We start from the raw sequence: 19,270 nt of genomic DNA on the forward strand, positions 1-19,270 counted from the left end.
TTTTTTTTTTTTTTTAATAGTTCCTCTTTAACTAAAAAGCATACCAAAAGCATTTTACAATATTAAATAGTATAAAGTCTGTTCTTTGCTAATCCAGCATAAACGTTTTTGGCTCCAGGCAGTTGGCTAATTGCAAAGCAAAGCTGTTTCTAGTTTTGGAATTTAAGTGTTTATTTTCAAACATTAATATTTCATTTTTGAGTAAAGCTATTTGTTTCTCTTAACTGCTTTTCTTTTGCTCTAGTCAGCATCATATGATTGTAAGGTTTTTTTCTTTTCAGAGTGGATGGGTGATCGCCTTGAGATAAAGGGGAAACTAAAGTGGATTACAGCTGTTTATGGGTTTTAAGAAATGTTTTCTTTAAAATCCACTTATTAAGTGAAGTTTAGAATGCTACTGTTCAGGATTATAATTCTTTCTTAAAAAAGAAATCATGTTTTCCATTAGGTTGGTGAGGGAAATGATTTGTTAGCCTTGGAAATGTATGGTAAGAGTCCAAATAGTTATTGTTGTTGCTGTTGTGATGTGATGATCAGTGACATAGTTAATTGATATTTTTTTTAACATCTCTTGTATCTTTGTAAAATATTTGAACTGTGAGGCTTATATAATCTATTATAAAGACTGGTATATAATAAGTGCTTAATAAATACTTAAACATAGCAAAACACCTATTTTCCATATGACATGGCATACCTATTTTTCAGGGAGTGCAGCCCACAACTGGTGAAGTCGTTTTTGATAGTTTCCAGGATTCAGTATCTCGTTCAGAATTAGAGACCCGTATTTCGAAATTGCAGCCTGTGGAACTTCTTCTACCCTCGGAGATGTCTGATCACACGGAAAGATTCATCAGGAGTATAACGTCTGTCAGGTGTGTATTTACATTTTTAATAAAATGGATTTGGTCAAGGTTGTTTAAAGTCAATTGTCTTAAAAGCTAAATTTCTTTAATAGTAGTCATTTAATTAATGAAAGCCATCTAAGGTTCATTCCTGAAAAAAATTTTGTTTAATTTTGAAAATGCCTATTCAGGTATCAAGTTTTATATTTTATAACTTTTTTCTGTGAGTTTTCTTTAGATGCAAATTCACATAAATTTTAAATATTTTTATATAGGAAGTTCCATACTGGTTGATTAACATTCAAGTTAATATGGGTTTTTTTCCTGCTTTAGTTTAGCTTCATTCTTGCAAAATGAAGTTTTCTATTTATAAAAGCTTCCCTGTAAAAAAATAAAAAAATATATTTTAGATAATTTTAAATATTACCACAAGAGGTCCCCATAGCATTTCCTATTTCATGAGTCACTAAGCCAATACTTTAAATGATTGAGAAACTGCTTTTATTTTTCAAGTTGCAAAACTACTTATATATATATATATATATATATATATATATATATATATATTTTTTTTTATTTAGTAATATGTGTTCATGTAGGATGAAATTAAGTTGCAGTTATGTTTATCTAACTGTTAAACTTTCAGTGTATTAGTTTCTTAGTTCTTGTTTTATTTAAACATGAAAATAAAACACTTGTGATTGATAGCAAGAGAATGGACATAATCATCTCTTTGTGTGATTGAGGTGGAGTGAAGGAGTGGATTATGGGAGCTGAAGAATTGTAAAGTTGGAGAATTTGAAGGATCATCAATATGTATGTTGACATTCTCTCCTATGAGGGAAAGAGTTGGGGTTGAGAAAATGATTGTGACCCACGCTCATGAATTTAGGAGGGAAGGAAGGAGAATGTCATAGCCATTGATAGTATTGGCTGCCAGGATCTGCACTGGCTATTAAATTGGAATGGTATAAATCTTAAAGGAAGAGAGTTTCCTGAGTGATGGAGGGAAAGAGATAACAGGAGTAGGGGTATGCTGACTCCTCCAGTATAAGCAGTAAATCAGGGGCTATGAGTGAAAATGTACCCTTTGCCAAAAAGGGTGACAGTAATGCTATATCATCAGGAGGAAGCCAGAAGGTGGAAGGATTGAAAGATTCAAGATGAAAGCAAGTTTTTAAGTTATAGAATAAATGTTCTAGAGAACATATTTGAAGGGGTAGAATTGAGGGTGGTGGGAATCAAGGGCACATAAAGCTGGGAATGAGGCTTATGTATCTTTGGTCATCAATTCACAATCACTGGCGTTATATGTTATATGTTAACTATTAGAAAATTAGTCAGACTTATCAGTGGTTTTCCCTGGTTCTACAGAGGTCTGTTTAGGGAGACAAGTGACTATACTCTTCTTGTTCTTATTTTAAGGACCATCTTTATATAAGGTAGTCATATTTTGTCTTGAGGCCCAGAAAACTCACCTCACTGCAAGCAGGAGCAAACTTGGGAGAGGCTTGTCAGGAGGTGGAAAGTGGAAATATGAAGTGGGATATGCCCTTCAAAGCATTAGAGAAGGTCCTGGGGTCAGTCACAGGTCTCACCCTTATTTTCCCTCTCTTTGTGCCTAGTTTACTCAGAAGACTGTCTTGAGGCTATCTTTGACATAAAAGGTCTGACACATAGCTTACTGGGAAGACTCTGTTCTATTGTGTTTCTGCCATATTACTCTGACAATTCAGAGAGAAGAGGCAAAGAATGGAGACAGATTGCTAAATTCTAGATGGAAGCCTCTTTTTGTGCCCTTTGGAATATTGTGTTCTCTATATATATTTATATATGTATTTTTTTTTTTAACTCATATCTATAGACTCAGTTCTTTATATGTGTGTTTGTGTGTCTGTGTGCGCATGCATAAAGTTCATTAAGGCCAGGTCCTCACTCTTAGATGGAGTAGTTAGGCCCTATTTACTCATAGAGCCTGATTTTTTTTTTAAATTGGATTCCTGCTTTTGACTTCCAGAGGGGTGGCAGACTTTGTTGTTTCTAGTTGAGAGACAGATTATAGGTAGAGGCGAAGGAACCAGTATAGAATAGGAAATTAAAGATACACTTGTGGGGATGATGGATAAAGCAAGATTCCAGAAGACAGGAGAGGCTAATAAAAGAGGATTAGTCTTGGCAAGGAGGATGGGCACTATAGCTTCTCCGACAAGAGAGGAAAAGATAGTTGAAGGAGAGAGAAATATTTTAGTATGGAAGAGGGGAGACAAAGAATCTCAATCATAAGGTTTCATTCTTATCAATAAAGTTAGAAGGAGGCCATTGGTGAAAAGAATAGGTGAAGATACAGGTGGAATTTGATAGTGAAAAAGAAGGAAGAGAAAACTTTAAAAAGCCTGTGTAGGAATGTATAGACAGAAGATTGTCTTATATTGATGCCATGAAGTCAGTCAAACTCTAGTGAAAATTGAAGGATTGAAATGTGAAAAGTTTCAAAAGAGAAAAAAAAATTGTATATTGAGAAAAGCAAGTACAGGAAAAACTGATGAATTAGAATAATACTAATTCTTAAACCCAGTATTTTATTAAACATAGGTATACCAAGTATGGGCTCACATATGGCTTCTGGAATGGCTTCTCAAATATGGACTTTGAATCTGAGAAACAATGCCTTAAATTTTTTTCTTCCTTTTCTCCTCTCTCCTTTTTAAAACCCCCCTACTTCCCTGGCTCATGTATCCTATATGAATAGTTCTTTGAGGGTTTGCCTTCCCAACTTTGGACCAATTCTTTTTAAAAAGACAAAAAAATTTTAAAAATTGATAAAATGGAGTTGCTTGAGCTATATATGCTTTCAGAAAGATAGTGTTAACATTTTTGAATAATATAGTAAAACTCTATAGATGCAAATTCATGTAGCTTGCTAAAAAGTCAGAAAAATCCCAAGTCTGAAAAAGTACATCCTGGCTTTTCTATAGCATTTGTTTCACCTCCTGGATGAAACTAGTGTCTTCTGACATTATTGGCAATTTCTCTCTTGACAGGTGCCAGTAAATTAAGTTCCTTCCTAGGTATAAGCAGACTAGAGACAGTTTAAACTGTTCTCAACATGTGTTAGTGCCACAGGCTTCTGAAAAATAAAACTTTTTGAGACTGGAAATTTTTACTATCTTAGAATTTTCAAAAGTGTCATGCATTATTTTTAACCTGTTGCATCATACAACTTAATGCATGAATGGACAAAGATCTCCTACCCCATAGTGTTAGTGCACTGATTAAGCTTTGCACTAAAATATTATTCAGAATATAAAATGCACTTGAAGAAGGTATTTTATGAAAACTCATTTGTCACACAGGTATCAGATTGGACTCTCCATCCCATTACTACATTAAAGATGCATTTTTAAATGTTGCCTGGAATTCTGATCAAGATCAGTATTAAATAGTACTTACATAAAATTATGATCTCAGATCATGTCACTGTGGTAATGGAAAGATCACTGACTTTACAATCAGGAGAGACCTAGATACAAATCCTGTGTTTTACACTAACGGTAAGTCACTTAATACTACCTCTGTTTCCATATCCTCATCAGCAAAATATAGATTATATCACCCATCTCATTGGGTTAATGTGAGGATCAAATGAGACAGACACTATCGCTTGAAAGAGCTTTATAAAAATTATTGTTGCTGCAACCATTGGTAGAATAATTTAGTTCCTTTTGCTTGCATGGACCAGTTTAGGACAGTGGAGAAAGAGAAATGAATACAAACTGCCATGGGGATATTGATGCTGTATCATGAGAGTGAGGTAGAAGTCTTGATGATTTTGGTATTGAGAAGTCAAAGAATAATTGATGGTAATGGATAAAGTCATGATTTTCTGAAAAACAAAAAAAAAAAAACAACTTAGAAGAAGTTTGCTTCAGTTTTTTTTTTCTTTTTAAGGTTTTAATTTTGTTGAAAACCAATGATGTACTGCTGGTCAGAAATTCTGCATTGGTGCTTGAATTGCTTCTTGTTTATGAAAAAAGATAATTTTTTTTTCCAGTCATGTCTGACTCTTTGTGACTCCATTTGGGATTTTCTTGGCAAAGATAATTAAGAGTAATTTGCTATTTGCTTTTTTCAGCTCATTTTATTGGTGAGTAACTAAGGCAAACAGGATGAAGCAACTTGCCCAGGGTCACACAGCCAGGAAGTGCCTGAGGTCGGATTTGAACTCAGATTCTACTCCAAGAAAGACACTCTACCTATCTATCCCTTGAGTCACCTAGTTGTTGAAAAAGAAATAGGAACAAGGGAAATAAACAGGAATAGTTTATAGAAAGTGAGATCTAGGGCCATTGCTAAGGTGAGTACTCATTCTTACTGTGCCCTCACCATCTGCATCCACAGCTGTGTTTTCAGCATATCACAGTAAGTTTGTAAATCCAGTCAGAAAATTGTTTGTTTTTCATAGTTGTGTGTGCCTGGGAAGGTCCTTCTCCTAGGTAGTGGCCACTAGGTGGCACCATAGTACACAATGTCAGGAAGATCAGAGTTCAAATTTGATTTCAGACTCTTCTGTTTTCCGTGGACAAATAGTTGGAACTCTGCTGCCTCAATTTCCTCAGCTATAGAATCAGGATCGTAACATTTTATTTACATGAACATAGTTTTATATTCATAGCAACTCTTTTCTCAGGGCAAAAAAAATAATGGAAATTGAGGGGATGCCCATCAGTAGGGAAATGACTCAATAAACTGTGGTATATGTTTATGATGTAATGTTCTATGGGAAATGATGAGTAGGATGTTTTCAGAAAAAAAAAATCTGGAAAATTCTCCATAAACGCAAGCAAAGTGAAATGTACTATATACAAAGTAAAAACAATGCTCTGGGATGACAGCTGTGAATGACTTTGCCATTCTCAGCAGTATGATGATCCAAGACTATTCTGAAGGACTTATGATGAAAAATCCTATCCATATCCAGAGAAGGAACTGATTGTATCTGAATACAGATAAAAGCATTCTCTCTCTTTTTTAACTTAATTTTTCTTGAGGGTTTTTATTTTCATTGGCATTGAAGATCTTTTTTTTTTCTCACAATTTGACTTTTATGGAAATGTTTTGCATATAGATGGAAATAAAGGAGAGAACCTAAAACTCAATAATTTTAAAAACAAAAAATAATTATTTTGAATGTAACTGGGGGAAAATATTAAATAAATAAAATAAAGCAAACTAATTTTAATTGTAAATTTTCATTAAATAAAATTGATGATAATATTCTCCACATGCTACTTTTCTTTGAAGTTTTTCAGTGAATCTGACCATGTTTGGAATTATATTATCACTGTGATATTTAAAAGGTTTGAAAGACATAATTTCTGGGTAATTAATAATTTTATTAATAATGCTAGCATTTTGTTAATAAAGTGACACTCTCGAATCCCAGAGACTCCTCATGGTGGTAGGCTCATAGTTTATATGATCTTGGAAGAATAGATCTTCTTGAGAGTGGCAATCAACTTATTTAAGTCCATTTGGACTTAACAAAAAGAACTGGACTCACCACAGTATAGGGCTGGGAGAGTGACATTTGGTAGCTCTTAGACAAAGAGACTATCTTACACCCAGACCATCCCCAGTCTTGAACAGTCTAGACTGAATATCTTATCTTTAGCTAAATTTGCTTGAGTATAACACAATGGACAATTTATCTAGATAAGATAGTGTTGGAGGATAAATTTTTGGCTGAGGTCTGCTATGTTCTTCAATAGCTGGGCCTTGAACAAGGAAATAGGACAGGGAAAAAATCTGCATCTCTCCCTTAATTAGTTATTGATAATCATTTCTCTTATCACTTTTGGGCTATGAATTTGCCTTTGAAATAGTAGAATAAAAGTAGTTTTCTGTGAAAAAAGAAAGTTATGTTGATTAAACAAGATAACATAAGATTGTGATTAAATGACAGTACATATCTATATCTATATCTATATCTATATATATCAAAGTACTTAGCACTGCGTCTAGCACATAATATAGGTGTCAATCAGTGTTTATTTCCTTCTTTCCTTACACAGAATGGGCATTTGATAAATGTTAAGAAGGCAGGTATGTTTTAAACACATTTTAGGAAGATTTCGTTTGAAATTAATTTTTATAAAGTATTTTGAACTTAATGCTAAAATATCTTAAAATTTACTTATCCAGAACAATGGATGAGATTAGAAGTTCTTTAGAAATAATTTAATTCTCTCATTTCACAGATAAGACTGGAACCCAGAGAGTACCCAGTGACTTGCCCATAAATTGCAAAGCAAGGGTTTAAACTCATAAATTATAGTAATTATTTCTTCTCTTTGTAATGATCTCCTGGTTCTGGTCATTTCTTACAGAACAATAATATTCCATAACATTCATTTATCACAATTTACCCAACCATTCTCCAGTTGATGGGCATCTACTCAGTTTCCAGTTTTTAGCCACTGCAAAAAGGCCTGGCACAAACATTTTGGCATATACAGGTCCCTTTCCCTTCTTTAGTATCTCTTTGGGATATAAGCCCAGTAGTAACACTGCTGGATCAAAGGGTATGCACAGTTTGATAACTTTGGGGACATAATTTCAGATTGCTCTCCAGAATGGTTGGATTCATTAACAACTCCACCAACCATGCATCAATGTTCCAGTTTTCCTGCATCCCCTCCAACATTCATCATTATTTTTTCCTGTCATCTTAGCCAGTCTGACAGGTGTATAGTGGTATCTCAAAGTTGTCTTAATTTGCATTTTTCTGATCAATAGTAACAGTATCTTTTTAAAAAATTACTTTGGCATTGCTCCCAAATGAACAGTGAATATGGGAAGATTTGTTTTTAAGTACCTTCTCATTTCCTATGGCAGCTAGTGATGCAGTGGATGGAGATCTAGGCTTGTGGTCCAGAAGACCTAAAAACTGGGCCTCAGACATTTACTAATTGTGTAACTTTGGTCTAGTCATTTATCCTCTGTTTACCTTAGTTTCCTCAACTGTAAAATGGGGAAAATAATAGCACCTACCTCTCAGGGTTATTGTGAGGATCAAATGAGATAATATTTATAAAACAAAAAAAAATCAAAAAACTTAACACAGTGTCTGGCACATAGTAGTCATTTATATAAATTTTTAATCCTTCTCCCATGGAAGTTTATAGATTATGTGAAGTTGCATCACCAGTTTTCCTACATGAGTTACTATTTCTTTTTTGTTGTTGTTGTTTAATATTTTTATTTTCCCTAGTTACATGTAAAACAATTTTTACATTTGGTTTTAAAACTTTGAATTTCAGATTTTCTTCATTCCTCTCCCTGCTCCCCTATTGAAAAGGCAAATGTGAAGTTATGTGAAACATTTTCATAAAAGACATGTTGCACAAGAAAACATATGTCTCCTCTGTGATTCCCCCTCCCCCCCAATTAAAAAAATCCCTCAAGAAAAATGAAGTTAAAAAAAGAGTATGCTTCAATCTGTATTCAGACACCATCAGTTCTTTCTCTGGTTATGGACAGGATTTTTCATCTGAAGTCCTTCTGAGTAGTCTTGGAACTTTGCTGAGAATAGCAAAGTCATTCATAGCTGATCATCCCACAACATTGCTATTATTTTTTACACTGTATATTTCACTTTGCTTAAGTTCATGGAAGACTTTCCAGGTTTTTCTGAGAACATCCTGCTCATCATTTCTTATAGAACATTAATATTCTATCATAATCATATACTACATTTTATTCAGCCGTTCTCCAATTGATGGGCATCTCCTCAATTTCCCATTTTTTGCCCTGGGAGAAGAGCTGATATAAATATTTGTAAATATAGACTTTTTCTTTTCTTTTTTCTTTTTCATTTTTTTTTTTTTAAATCTCTTGGGATTCATGCCTAGTTAGTGGTATTGTTAGGTCAAAGGATATGCAAGATTTTATAATCCTTTGGCCATAATTCATATCTTTTTATCATTTATCAATTGGGGAATGGCTCTTATTTGTTATAAATTTGTTTTAGTCCAAATACTTTTGAGAAATGAGAACTGCATCAGGGAAACTTGTTTCAAAAGTCTTTTCACAGTTATTATTGCTAATTGTATTTCCCCCATTTATTCTGTTTTCTCTCTTCTTTTACTCTGTCACTCCTCAAAAATGTTTTGCTTCTTACCACCCTCTCTCCTAATGTCTTTTATCACCCTCCCCTTTTCTCCGTCCCTTTCCCCTTTTACTTTCCTGCAAGGTAAGATAAATTTCTATACCCATATTGAGTGTTTGCATTATTTCCTCTTTGAGCCAATTCTTATCAAAGTAAGATTCATTCATGATGAGTGACTTTCAAAGTTTCATTCTAATAAGCATTAGATTTCACTTTCTTTATTGACTTTTTCTTTTAGTGTTTGTAATATATTTTTTCTCAGACTATATTCCTTATTTCTAGCCTATATAATATATAGGTAAAGTTGTTTATATGCATATTTGTATTTAATTTAAGAATGTGTATGTGATTTCATTGGTGTGGATATTCCAACAGATAAAGAGTACATTTCAGGGGCAGCTAGGTGGTGCAATGGATAGAGCACTAGTCCTAGCTGTGTGACTCTAGGCAAGTCACTAAACCACAATTGCCTCAGCAAAAAGAAAAAAGAAAAAAAAAAGTACGTTTCATCTCATGTCAGTAGACAAACATTTTGCTCATCAGAAAACTTTATCACCTGGTGGCAACCACAGATAGGTAATTAATCTCTCAACATTAAATAAAAAACAATATGTGAAAATTCAAATTTTCAAAACAGATAAATTCATGTTTATTTACTCACACTCATTGGGAAAGGATTATTAGGATTTCTTTGATTTCTGTGTCATTTTAAGTGATTCATTTTCATATAACTTTCCCAAAGTCATCATTTTTCAAAGGGAAAATTAATTTTAGTTTGTTGTTCAAACATCTCCTACTCCTTGTGACCCCATGGATGAACCCCAGTATTGTCTGTTGGGTTTTCTTGGCAAAGAGACTGAAGTGGTTTAGCATTTCCTTCTCATGTGGATTAAGGTAAACAGAGATTAAGTGATTTGCCCAGATTACATAGCTGAGATTACACAGGTGAGATTACAAATCTGAGGTGAGATTACAAATCTGAGGTGAGATTACAAATCTGAGGTCAGATTTGAACTCAGGTCTTCCTGACTCAAGGCCAAGCCCTCTGTCCATTGAGTCATCTTGCTGCTTCCAAGGCAAAAAGAGGTTAAGTGATTGATTGCCTTGGGGTAATGTTGCTCAATCATTTCAGTCATATCCAATTCTTCAGGATCTTATTTTGGCATTTTCTTGGCAAAGATATTGGAATGGTTTTCCATTTTCCTTTTCCAGCTTATTTGATAGATGAGGTAACTGAGGCAAACAGGATTAAGTAACACTCAGGGATGGATATTCCTGAGCCCAAGCCAACTGCTCAATTTTCTATGTCACCTTGCTGTACTAATTTTAGTAAAATTGTCAAATTAACAACATTTGAATAGAAAATGAATGTTATTTAAGTGGGTTTCTATAGAGAAGGTCCAAATTTTTGCAACAAGGGCTTTGGAATAGTTTTTTAAAGAAAGCACTGTCATTGTTTTCTAAACTCTTTGAATTTGGCAAACACATCTTTTTGTGTTGGGTTTGGATTAAGTTGCTTAAAACCACTAAGTGTTTGAATTGATCTGTGTGTTTTTGGCTTTGCTTGCAACTTTGTGTTGAAGATTCTTATGTGTTGGCAGCTTTTTGTTTTAAAAAATTGTATTTTTATATATTTAGTATGTAAAATGTATAGGAAAGACATACACTCAATGTGTTGCTTTGTTAGATATTGTAATTTTGATATTTATATAATTTAGGGAAGCCTGCTTGACTGAAAAAAGGAATTTTTCAAAAAAATTTCTTTTTGGCATTTTGGAGTGTATGTAACTTTTGTATAGGCCATTTGTTTTTCATATTATTATAATTAAATCTGATAAAACTGTTTTAAAGGAATTCTTCATTGGTTGAAACATAAGCAATAAAATGAGCACTTTAAAACTGTCCTGTATACTTGGAAAACTCTTTCCTTATATCTCCTCCTGGATTTTTTGGCCTCTTTTATATTTTAATTTTAAAAATTTAATTATATTTTAATTAATTAAAAAAAATTTAAAACATATTTTGTATTTCAGCTTTTTGGGGGGAGAGGGGGAGGCAAAGCAATTGGGGTTAAGTGATTTGCCCAAAGTCACACAACTAATAAGTATTAGTGGCTGAGGCTGGAGTTGAACTCAGATCCTCCTGACTTCAAGACCAGTATTCTTATCCATTAAAGCCCCCTCTTCAAGAAGGTGCCAACTGGAGGGTACAGTGAATAGAGAGCTGGACCTGGAGTTAGAAAGAAGGTTTAAATCTGTTCTCAGATACTTTTTAGTTATGTGACTTTAGGTAAGAAACTTAACCTTTTTTTTTTTGCCTTAGTTTCCTCAAGTTTAAAATGGGGATAATACTAGCATCTATGTCCCGGAGTTACTGTTGTAAGAATAAAATGAAATAACATTTGAATGTGCACAGCACCTGATACATAAAAGAGGTGCTAACTAAAAGCTAGCTATTAGAAGCTTTCTTCATTCATTAATCTTAGTGCCTTCTCTCTGAGATTTATTTCTAATTTATCCTGTATATATGTCTGTGTATGTGTATATATCTTTTTTGAACATAGTTGCTTGCCTGTTTTCTTCCCCTTTAGACTATGTGCTTTTTGAAAGCAGGGACTGTTTTTTGTCTTTCTTTAGCACAGTGACTAATATTTAGTAGGTATTTAATAAATGTTAGTTAACTATATTAAAGCATGCTTTTAAAATCTGTCTTTTGGTGTGTATAATTTTTTTTCCATCTTGCTGACATATCTTTATCTTACCCATAAGAATATCTTAACTATGTCAAATGCTTTGCTGAAATCCAGATATTGCTATTTCTTCTATTTAGTAAGTTTAGTAAACTTACCATGAAATGTAATTAAGTTAGTTTTATATGACTTGTTTTAAGGCTATTAGTAATCACTACTATTTCTTATGAGTTCATAAACACCCAATTAATAATTGGTTCTAGAATGTTTGGGAGGATTTTTGTTATGGTCACTCCTTTATAACTTCCAGAATCCATTTTATTTCTTCTCCCTTTTGAAAATTGGTGCATTTGCCCATTTCTGGTCTTCTGTCACCTTTGGGAGTAGCAAAAGAAAGGCCCATAATTTTGCCTTCCTGAAACCATACTAGCCAGAATTCTTTGGCCCAAGCTCTGATTATATTTTAGGATTCCAATTCTGAAAAACTCATTTAAACTTTAACTCCCAGCAAGTTATCTAGCTTAAAATCTCAATTTCATAGTGAAAATGTCCAGGTTAAGGATAGATCTTTGTATGACTTCAGAATTTGGGTCTAAGTATTTGAATATATTGCAATAATAATATATTTATTCATGTCACATTGACAATTTACAAATAACATTATTCATAGCATAATAATAAAAAGTAGCAATTATAAAAATAAATAAGTAGCAATTCAAGTATAATTGAGTTCATTTTATTTATTTATTTTTTTTGCAAAGCATTTGGGATTAAGTGACTTGCCCAGAATCACATAGCTAAGAAGTGGTAAGAGTATGAGGCTGAATATAAACTCAGGTCCTCTTGACTACAAGGCTGGTGCTCTATTGCGCCATCTTGTTGATCCCTATAATTGAGTTTAAATAGCAGTTCAAGTAAAATCTGTATTTATAGTTGAAGAAACAGGCTCAGCCACAATTTACCCAGAGTCTCATACCTAGGAATTGTCAGAGCTGGGAATATAACTCAACTATTCTTATCCTGTGCTGTTTGGATTATTGAGAGGCTCAAGTGACAAATTTTCCTGTCATGAAGGTAAGCTATTATTATCTTTCAATTTTGTATTTTTAGATACATAATTGTACCTAATAAATGTAAAAAAACCTGTCATCTTGCACTTTATCATTTGGAATAAAACTAGTATATCTAACATTCTCCACTTCAATTCTTCAATTTAATAACCAGACAGTTTACTTTGGTGAAAATCCAGTTTGAAAGAATATTCTCAAGGTCCTCACATTGTATCATATCTCCCTAAGTTTTCTCTTTTAAAGACTAAACATGCCATACAAAGTCCTCCAGCAAGTTTCATATCACATAATTTTAAGTCCTCTTATTATTACAATTGCCCTTCTCTGATCTCATTTGAACCTACCATTGTCCTTGATAAAAAAGGTATTACATTCATTGTCCTCTGATGTCCTTTCTAGCTCAAAAAACAGGATCATACATTTATGATCCTATGAAACTAAGAAGTAATTTCCAGAACTTAGTACAATGTCTGACTGTGGGAGCTTAATATATGTCTGTTGATTAATTAGTTCTGAAGAAATAATTTTGTTGTTGAATCATTTCAGTTGGATCTTTATGATCCCATTTTGGGATTTTCTTGGCAAAGATATTGGAGTGGTTTGCCATTTCCTTCTCCAATTCATTTTTACAGATGAGAAAACTAAGGCAAATTGGGTGAACTGGCTTTCCACGGTCATATAATTAGTAAGTGTCTGTTTCTAGTTTTGAATTCATGAATGTAATGGGCTGAAGCTGAGTCCTTGCACTGAGGTCCCAAGCACTTGAGGCTAATCAGCAATTGGACAATACTCTATTAATATATGCTTGGAGAAAGAATGGCCCCGCCCATTCTCTGTGCAAGTTTGATGTGTTGTATAGGAGATTGCATAGAGGATTTGGTGGGTGGAGTGTGAGAGCCAGAGGCACTGCTGGCCAGATTCCTGCTCTCACTTCTTATCGCCATTCCCCTTCACCTCCGCAAAGAATAAAGATCAAGCATTTTCCCTTATTCTGACTCCAGCTGATTTTAATATACTCTGGGTGCTAAACACAGTCATCACGATGAAGGTGATTGATTCTGATTCCAAGCCCAGTTCTCTATCTACTGTGCCACCTTGCTGTTCAAAGAAACTGAAAAATACTTGTTAAAAGTGATGAGGGGAGCCCAGAAACTCTATCTAAAACTCCTTGAAGGAGAGATTCTCCTTGAATCCTGGCCTCTATAAAAGACCCCACCCGAAGGAAACAGGACAAACAACTTTATTCTGTTATCTAGGTGAGGCTAGTTGAGTCTGTAGCTAGAGAATTCCAACCCTATTGAATTAAACGATTAGCCCAAAGACTCATCCAGTTATATTCAGATTCCAGCTCAAGCTGACCAGCCCCCATCAAGAGCAAACCCTAGCTTGTAGCCATAAAATGAGCCAACTTGGGGCTCAGTCCTTGCAGAGGACCTAACATGCCATACCATGCTATGCCAAGGAACCCTTTGCCTGTTGAATGATATTCTTTTTCAGCATTGCCCTCTCTTTATCTTTTTTATATATTTCCCAAACAAGACTTTATACCTCTCTGTCAGGATTTTTCTACTAGAAACTTTACTTCTCTGTCCGGACCTTGGCACTAAGGAATTCAGTATTTCTATTCATGCATAGCAAAGGCTGACTTCCCAAATGCCAATAATAAACTTCTTTTTATCAGTCTAGCTTTTCGGGTTCATAAATTCCTTTACGAAGGACCTCTGCGCTACCAGAAGGGGGTTCCTACAGCTCCCTATCCTCTGCTGAACCGTAAGGGGATTTAGGGGAGCCAAACCTCTTCATTTGGTTCCTTGAACCTGGAACCTGCCACTAACTTCATCATTTAACTCCCTGACTACCAGATACCCTAATCTCATCATTTTAGTTCCCTGACTGGGAATCCCGAAATCTAGATATCATCAAAAAGTATTCAAAATAATTTTTATGAGTTAGAATGCTTTGTGTAATATCAGAGAAACTGAGGCAAGACAGAGTTTAGGGCTTTTAATAATTTAATAATTTGGACTAGTGGCTGAACAGGACCCATGTCCAACCCCAAGCCAGCTGAATGGGACTCTTGTCTCAAAGTACCCAGCATCTAGCAATTAATTCCAGAGACTAATTAATAAGGCTCCAACTATCAGGGAAACAAAGGCAAGGTGGGAGAAACATTTAGTAAGTCATAATTTCAGGAAGGACCATAAATTCTGATAAGTTGTGAGTGAAGAAAATGGTCAAGCAGAAGATGGAGGGTGCCATCTAGGTATTTGAGATAAGCCATTTGGAGTTTTATGTTTTAAGTATAATGACTCTTTGGAGTGCCAGAGTAGCCAGAGCTCTTTAGCCCTAATTATCTGAGAACTAATGGCCAAGAAAGAGTGATGGTGGGGTCATAGCATACTAACTCAGGGAAACAGATATTATAATTCAGGGAAACTAACGCAGAGAAACTGAGGTATTACAATTCAGGGAAATTGAGGCATTTCAATTGTTATTCTATTATCTATTTCTAACTTGATACACCTTCTGTAAGCATAACTTATATAAGTTTATAAACAATTTTTATAAGGTACCTCAGGTAACAAAGTTTATTTGTCATAGGTAATGAATTGATAAAGGCCAAATGAGATTCTCTGTCTTTGCTTTCAGAACAAAATCTTGTGTATTCTGTCTTCCCTTGTGCTGAGAAGGGTAATGGAAAAAGCTTACCTTGTAGGTTGACTGTTATTTCCTTAGGGTGATGATTCCTAGCCTTTTTTGTTTCTAGAATTTCAACAATAACATCAATGTGTTGTGATCCTCCAGGGTAATTTGATGTACTACTGATTATATTCTTTTAGATTTTTTCATTAAGTGCTTACAGTAACTACAATGGTATCTCATGCCCCCCAAAGCTCCAAATTAAAATTTATATTACATAATTGTAATATATAAAATTTTATATTACTTATAATTATGAAAGCTCTAAATATAAAATTATAACAGTAATTATAAAATAATTATGAATATTTTATATGGGAAGTTCTGTGATATTTAAAAGTAATCCAATAAGACTTCATTTTAAATGTCTTTATTTTACAAATTTTGTTGGATATATATATATATATATATATATATATATAACTTTTTAATGAAATAAGTCATAATTTGGAAGATGTTTAGTAATGTAATAATCATATATAAAATTAATTTTGATGATGGACTTTTTTTCTATCAAAGTTTGCCTTACTGGCTTGATGCCAGACAAACCCAAGTTTAAATTTGGTTTTTCATCAAGTTTATTTCTGTTTTGATTTAAAACAATAATAAAGTAAAAACTCTTAACATGAATATGTGGTAGGAAAGTGATGGGAGAATTTTCTAAACTTGCTGACAACAAGTTAATGTATTTACTTTTTTTTTTTTACTGGTTAATGACAGGCATTATATTAAATGATAAACATCTTTAAAGTGCAATTGTATTTATTATTTCATTTTTTTAAAAGGATGTTCACAAATAAAGTTATCTTTAAAGGATAGAATCTCTTCAAATAGGTCTGTCCTTTATTCTCCCACTAGCACACTGGCTAAATTCTGAAAGAACCTTTACTGATTGACTGATCAATGTTGCCAATCAGTTTATTTGAAAATCCTCTATGGAATAAGAAAAAAAAAACCATAAGCATAGAATGTGTTTACATTGAAAAACAGCCAGAATGCTGTAGTGTGAGACAATAAAAAGTTTATTTCTGCAAGAAGATTGTGATGGTTTGGGATGGTTTTTTAAGATGATTTGTAGTGCTCAGCTATTGTAATTTGTTATAAACTGCTTGTAAACTTTTTTTTTTTTTTTTAAATTTGGCAAGGCAGTCAAGGTTAAATGACTTGTTCAGAGTTACACAGTAATTTTCAAGTATTTATGGTGAAATTTGAACTCAAGTTCTCATGCTTCCAGGGCTAGGGCTCTGTCTATTGCACCACCTTAGCTGTCCTCATAAGCTATTTTGTAAGGATAAAATCCATTTGTAACATTTTGATCTTATCATTACTTATCTGATTAATTGCTATTATGGAATAGCAAGAAGGGAACAAGGAAGCAACTCTAATGTAGTATATAAAGCATAAATGAAGGCATATGCGTACATCAGAACATCCTTTGGCCACCAGTTTGTGCTGTAATGTTGAACCCTTGTGGCAGTTTAGAAACATTTTGATGACACGTTGAGAAACTACAAGAACATGTTTGTGGCTTAGTCAGATGTGGTCAAAGTTTTCTCTAGTCACTACATGTACAACAAAATCATTGTGTGCATAATGGTGATGGTTTTGAATCCTTACAGTACGAAAACTGTAGTGCTTCAAACATGCATGTGCTTGTCAAAGAAAAATATATATGTAACATAATTGGATGATTTATGTACCTTTTCCTCTAATTATCTTGTACTTGCCTGTATGTATAATATGGATCCTAGATTTAAGCTATAAAGGAACTTGGAAATCATCTAGTTTAACCTCTCACACATATGTAAATTGAGGCCCAAGACTGAAAATGATTGACTTAATTGCCTAAGGCCATGTAGATAGAATGCTGTATATTTCTCCTGAAGAATATAAGCTCCTTTAGGGCAGGAGCTCTCTCTCTCTCTCAGGGCTGATTCATCCCAACATACTTTCACATTGGTAAGCCTAGAGTATTTTCTAGGAATAGAGGCCAACAGTGAATGGCCTTATTACTACAGCTCATTCTTGGGATTCTAGGGGTTAATCCAGCATGGGAGAAATTTACTTTTATTCTCCCAAATGTAGCTTCTGAGCCTCAGTCCATATATTTTCTATTTACACAAATCACTGAGAATAACAGAATAAACTTTTATTTTGAATATTTTATTTGTTTTAATCAGCCAAACTCTACTTTCTTTTCTCTTTACTCCCATCCTATTTACCTTTGTGGACATAAGAAAAGCAAAATCATATATATTATATGTATCACATTGATATATATGACACATGATATATGACACTGACATATATAGTCAATCAGAATACATTTGTACATTTGTCATATTCAAAAAAATTGTTTTTGTTTCATTCTGTGTAACGACTGCGCTCGCACCCAGGATACCCCAGAATCAGCCGGAGTCAGGATAAGCAAAAGTCCTCAATCTTTATTCTCGGTCCCCTTAAGCAGGATTGAACAGGATAGAAGCAGAATCAACCTGACAGCCTTCCCTCTCGTGTGCCATGAGAGTGTGTCCCTGGCTAACTTTTACTCCACCCCCTAGTTCCTCCTACAATCCTCTATACACCAATCATTGAGCCAGTATGGATAGTGGAAAGGACCATTTTCCCAAGCATATGCCCATAGAGTACTGTCCTATCAGTTTAGCCTCAAGTGCTCAGCAGTCCCGACTTCAGTGCATCAACCCAATAGTTTCAGCCCTCTACAATTCTGCATTCTGAATCCTTCACATTTTTATCAGGAAGTAGATACCATGTTTCGTCATTAATCCTCTGTGCAAAGTGTTCACACACTTATATGCTCTAATTTATTTCTTCATTCTCCAGTTTATAGGCATCCCCTTAGATTATCATCTTTTGCCACCTCAAAAAGAATTTACAAATATTTTAGAGTTTGTTTTTCTTATGACTAATCCCTTCTTAAATCTACTTTCCCTTTAATTATCTCTCCACTCTTTCTCTCCAATTTCCTTGTTGAGTGGAATGTATTTTAGTACCTAACTGTGTGTAGGTTCTTTCCTTTTTTGACCAATTCAAATCAGAGTAAGGTTCAAATTTCAGCTGCTCCCTTCCACCTTCTTGTTTGTATAACTATCTACTTATATAGCCTGATTATTTAAAATAACTTTCTTTAACATTTCCTTCTCTCTTCTACCAAGCATATCTTTTACCTTCTCTTTTCATCAAGACAAGAGAACAAATTCCAGGTCTGGTAAAATTAAGACTTTCTCTATGAATCTTGATGATGATAGGGGACACATGTATCATCTCCCTATATTTGAATCTAAGCAGTTTATTTTTATTTAGTCCTTTATTATTGTTCATTTGTCTACCTTTTTATACTCCTGTGTTTGTACTTCAGAGTTCCTCTATAGCTGTTTTTTTTTTTCCCCATCAGAAATACTTTGATGTTCTCTAATTCATTTAATATTCCTTCTTCCTGCCTCACTACCCCCATCCTACTCTACTCCTAGTATATAACTTACATAGTAAAACTGAGCTTAATATTAATATTAATTATTTGATTGTAAGCCCATATCCTTTGCCTTCTGGAATATCATATTCCAAGTTGTGGTTATTATGTAATGCCGGAGAAACTGAACAGGATAGAGATTAGAGAGTATTTAATAATTTATTAAATGGGAGAGAGATGCTGGAACCAAATGGATCCATGGTTTGGTCCCAGGGCTGAATGAGACTATCCTCTCCAAGAATTCAGCAAACATTGAGAGTTCTCAATGACTTATATACACACCTGGCTCAAACTCAGGGGGTAAACAAA

At 34.0% G+C, this 19,270-nt stretch overlaps 1 protein-coding gene across 2 annotated transcripts in view; it reads left to right on the plus strand.

The window, feature by feature from the left end:
• Positions 1 to 19,270, plus strand: part of MSH3 (mutS homolog 3) — a 189,729-nt gene that overhangs the window by 26,600 nt on the left and 143,859 nt on the right. For both annotated transcript variants that reach the window (XM_031966986.1, XM_031966990.1), the window contains exon 8: positions 709 to 875. In XM_031966986.1, coding sequence (XP_031822846.1) covers positions 709 to 875 — 167 coding nt within the window. The remainder of the gene's footprint in view (positions 1 to 708; positions 876 to 19,270) is intronic.

This window comes from Sarcophilus harrisii, chromosome 1 (assembly GCF_902635505.1).
Source record: "Sarcophilus harrisii chromosome 1, mSarHar1.11, whole genome shotgun sequence".
Lineage (NCBI taxonomy): Eukaryota > Metazoa > Chordata > Mammalia > Dasyuromorphia > Dasyuridae > Sarcophilus > Sarcophilus harrisii.